This window comes from Carassius gibelio, chromosome A13 (genome assembly GCF_023724105.1).
Source record: "Carassius gibelio isolate Cgi1373 ecotype wild population from Czech Republic chromosome A13, carGib1.2-hapl.c, whole genome shotgun sequence".
Lineage (NCBI taxonomy): Eukaryota > Metazoa > Chordata > Actinopteri > Cypriniformes > Cyprinidae > Carassius > Carassius gibelio.
This window is the reverse complement of record NC_068383.1, coordinates 13,636,412-13,641,239: the sequence shown is the minus strand read 5'-3', so window position 1 is coordinate 13,641,239 and position 4,828 is coordinate 13,636,412. Positions and strand designations below refer to the sequence as shown.

Here is a 4,828-nt window from a genome sequence, read left to right as displayed (position 1 = left end):
GGCAAATGAAAGGAACATCTGGATTTCAAGATTGTTTAACCTAGCAGCTGGCGAGGCCTCGTGAGATTATGTGTATTTCCCTGCACAATGACTCATGATAAAGATGCATGCAATGAAAGCCACTGATGACCCACCTTTACCATCATCTGCACTGCAAGAGTGATTTACAATATTGGGAGTCCATCCAAGATATACACATTTTGTGCAGAACATGCTCAAAAGATCATTGTCTAGGGAAAGACATGTCTTCTAAAAGCAAACCTGACCGCCCACTAAGACCTGGAAGAGATCTTTGTATCCAGGGAGGTTTATAATTATACACCATTTAAAAAAAGAAACAGCCTCCAGAGACATATCTGTGGACTGGCTGTCTACAGCGTCCCTGACCAAGGAGAGAAGAGCAGGCAATCTGAGAACGAGGGGAAAAAAAAGGGCCACCGGCTGCTAAATGTAAGTTCACAAAAGGAAAGGAGATTTTAGAGGCTTTTAGAACGTAGCATTTTGGTGTTTTGGACAGCTATTATGGAAGCTAACCTCACTGAATCGCTCACGGCTCTGGCTTCGCACGTTTTCTTTCCCACACCTGAGCTGTAAACACATTTGCCCCAACAGTCAAGAAATCCTAAGTGGAATGATATTCCATAAAAAGCCCTCAGTATTCATTTGAATGATGTTAAGAGCTGAAGTGGAGTGTCAATGTGCTCTCAGCCTCTTAGCAACAAGAAGATTTCATGAGCGATGGCCTCAGGTGGGCTCAGCTAGTTTGATGGGCTACTGGAGAAAGCCAACGTGATAATATCCAAATCCTTACTGCAATTTTTAAATAATAAAATGTACTTTTAAAATATTTTTGGGCCAGGATGTCTCTCAAGGAGCTGTGTGCCTATGAAACACCATCCGTTGCCGAAATGCAGAACTTCCTGTTGGCTGACAGACGGCCCACTGGACATGTCAACCAAGTGTGGCCTAATGTGTACATTGGCAATGAGTATGTATTATGTTTTCTGTTCAAATGGAAATTGAATGAAAACGTACAGGACTACGGATGTTCGCTGCGTTTGTGTTTTCTCAGGGTTGCAGCACGAGACAAGTCCATGTTGTATAATATGAGGATCACACACATCGTGAATGCTGCTAGTGGACCCCCTCATGTCAACACTGGAGCCCGCTTTTACAGAGACATGGATATTGATTACTATGGAGTGGAGGCTGATGATTCCCCGGATTTCATCATAAGTGTGTTTTTCTATCCCACAGCAAGGTTTATACGAGCAGCGTTGTCGAAAAACGGTGAGATAAATTGGAGGAAACATTCTCATGGACATTCTTAATGCAATATTCAATACCATATCACTGGCAAGTCTGTAACTATGGACAATATTAAAAATTCCCCTGCTTGGGGAATGCTTTATTTTCCCACCCAAGTCGTGCACTACGACTTCCACAACACAACGAACATTGCCCTTTTTAATTAAAAAAAAAATGGCATGTTTCCATGTTCCTCTATTTTTATTTCCACTTCACAACTCCTTTTCAAATAGTTGTAGTTGTCTTCAGAAATGACAAATGTAATTAACTGTACAGGCATGTAAAAAAACATCATGTCTACTGGCACTGAAGCATTCTTTTGGCTATAGCCTATACTAAAAGGACGCATTTGTACAGTAAAGATATCATGCAATGATTCTGTTCTGCTCTTCAGGAAGAGTATTTGTCCATTGTCTGATGGGAGTGAGCCGCTCTGCCACCCTGGTGCTGGCCTTCCTCATGATCTGTGAGGATCTTACACTAATGGAGGCCATTAAAGCTGTACGGCAACACAGGGACATCTGTCCCAATCCTGGCTTTCTCAACCAGCTTCGACATCTTGACATGAGCCTCGTCCGAGAAAGGAAGAAAAAACTGGAAGCTTACAAATTGTGACTGAAAGCTTGGTAACAATGTGATGAATCCCATTTCAAGCGCACATCCCTTAAGGGCCTCCTTCCCCATGGCCTTGACCCAGTTCTATTGGGCCAGATCTTGTTTGCTTATATCCATTGTAGTGCAATGGCAAAGTGGGTATCAAAAAGCAAAACTGAAGGGTAGCAGGGTCGCAAAATAAATGACAGGTTTTTACATTTCTTTCAGATGAGTTATATTTCAGCAAGCGTGTTTGTTAAGTTTATTTTTTTTCTGGAGGGAAATGAAACGTTGTGGCTTGCTTTTTATTATGGGAAGATGAGAAGAGCCATTCATGGCTACATGACTAAAGTGTCTGTCCCCTGTTGTGAGTTTCTAATGGGTATCATATGCTTCAACATATTTATGGTTTCTGGTCAAATCCACTGTATTGTAACCCACATTTTTTTTTTTTTTTTATGAAATTGGTGACCAAACAACGTGATAAAAGAATTAAAATTTCTCTGACCAGTGGAACAGACCAAAAATGTCACACTGTTCCATCTGAAATATATCTTTTCTTGTTGACAATGGAAATAAATGACACTATCCCATGAAAATGTGCACTGGTCATTCTACTCAGAACACATGCACTGAATTAACAGAATATAAGGCTATCACTGATTCCAGAGATTTCTAACTCTTTTTTTTTTTTTTTTTTTTTTGACAGGAAAGCTCCTAAAGACAAACCGTTGGCCTCTCAAATGCAGGCAGTGTATGAGGCGCCATCTATATCAGATCTGCGGAGTCTGCTGCTGACAGACAGACAGACTTTCGGACCTGTCAGTCTTATCTGGCCCGGCCTGTACATCGGAGATGAGTAAGTACTGAGCAGTCACAGCCTTAAACTATAGCTGCCTGTGTCTGCAGTTTATTCTGTGTATGTAAATGATGTAGGCCTAATTAAAAACACAAAGACGTGTTAAACAGCCACTCATTTCAGGTCAACGGCTCGTGATAAAGGACTCCTCGCTGATCTGGGAATCACTCATGTTGTAAACTGTGCCGACGGGCCACATCGCATCAACACGGGTGCCCAGTTCTACTCAGACATGAGAATAAGTTACTGTGGAGTGGAGGCTTCAGATCACCCACAGTTTGATTTGAGCCAGTATTTCCGCTCCACTGCATCCTTCATTAAAGCCGCACTCACTCAAAATGGCAAGTCTTACTTCCTTGACCTTTTTCAGGCTAATTTTCTCAGTGATTGCATAGAAATTAAAATTAGCCGAGCAAAAGAATAAATGTAACAGTGCAAGGTCAGCGGCAATACAGTCATTTTAATAAGTGAAATATGTAAATGGTAACCAGTGTCAGAGATGCTGAATGAGTTAGGAAGTTATTTGTGTGCTGCAGGCAAAGTGCTGGTTCACTGTGCAATGGGAGTCAGTCGCTCCGGAGCCTTGGTCCTGGCCTTCCTCATGATGTGCGAGAACCTCACTCTTACGGATGCCATCATTGCTGTCAGGCTGAACAGAGACATCTGTCCCAACTCAGGCTTTCTAGAGCAGCTGAGAACTTTGGAGAACAATTTAAAGAGATAATTCTCTCAAAAATGAAGCTTCTGTCATTTACTTGTGTTCCTGTAGATCAAGTGGTAGAGCATTGCGTTAACAAGGTTGGGGGTTCGATTCCCCGGGAATACATAATAGGTCAAAATTGATAGCCTGAATGCTCTGTAAGTCGCTTTGGATAAAAGCGTCTGCTAAATGCATTCATTTAATTTAATTATTAAAGAAAGTTTAGAAAAAGTGTACAGGATATATATATATATATATATATATATATATATATATATATATATATATATATATATATATAATTTTAATTTTTAAGAAAGTCATATAAGTCTGGAGTGATATGAGAAAGTAAATATGATGACATTTTGGTGACACCCTTTTAATGTGAACAAAAGCACTGAACAATCAAAACAAAAAAATGCTCAAAAATTTGGGGTTGGTAAGATCTTTTAATGATTTTATGTATGCAGTAATTTAGCTCCATATCAAATTATGAATCAACTTTCATGGAAGATGAACTGCTGTAATGTAGTGTGGCTGTAATGCTGTTTCAACAGAGAGAAGCTATAAATATTTAGAAGATCATTGTGCTGCTATCTCAGGCATGAAGAATGAACGTCACTCCCCACATACTGAGCACATATTTCTTTACATTTTCTGCATTTCACACATATGCTATAACATACTTTAAAGGAGTATATAAAACAATGTCTAACGGAAATGTAGCTAGAGACTAAGTTTTTTTTTTTTTTTTGGAACGTGCTGGAATGATTTGAAATTCATGAAAATTAAGACCTCGTCTCACAGTAATACAGCTGCTTTTGTGGAAAAAAAATAAGATTTCAAGGTTGAAGAAATAAGTGAACCTGACAAAACAGTAAAAGGAATTCAACATCACCAATTTAATGACTTCCCTGTCAAGGTGAGTGATGGTGGTGACTGAGTATGAGAGGAGTGGAGAAAAAAAACATCCAGTGCTGATGGTTTTGAAAACCATCCCTCTCTGGAGATGATTCATGTGTCCTTTTCACATATCTGGGAAGCGAAAAGCAATTACCATTCCATTTGCAGCAGCCAAGCTCGCATTACAGAGACTGTGTTAAACTCGGTTCAAAAAAGAAACACCTTTTGGATTAAATTACAAGCACAGCTCTACAGAGATTTCCTATTTTTGTCAAATGTAGTCACTGGGCGCTAGGAAGGACAGCTGCCTGTAGGAGGGCTCGCAGCAGGCAGTGTAAGGAGGGAATAATTGGCTGTACCATCTCCTCTGGGACAAAAGTCAGATTCACTGGCCTTTGACTGAAGCTGCCATCTTCCTCCCTTGTATCTGTCACGAACCATAAACATGACAACACAAGCACGAT

General features: G+C 40.2%; 1 protein-coding gene across 1 annotated transcript; it reads left to right on the top strand.

The window, feature by feature from the left end:
- Positions 1 to 343: 343 nt before the first annotated feature.
- On the top strand, positions 344 to 3,497 carry LOC128026654 (uncharacterized). The gene is made up of 7 exons (XM_052613907.1): positions 344 to 450; positions 613 to 748; positions 860 to 1,290; positions 1,703 to 1,919; positions 2,612 to 2,761; positions 2,885 to 3,102; positions 3,298 to 3,497. The coding sequence occupies exons 2-7, from the start codon at positions 732 to 734 to the stop codon at positions 3,483 to 3,485; spliced, it is 1,221 nt and encodes a 406-aa protein (XP_052469867.1). The 5' UTR covers positions 344 to 450; positions 613 to 731; the 3' UTR covers positions 3,486 to 3,497.
- Positions 3,498 to 4,828: the final 1,331 nt, after the last annotated feature.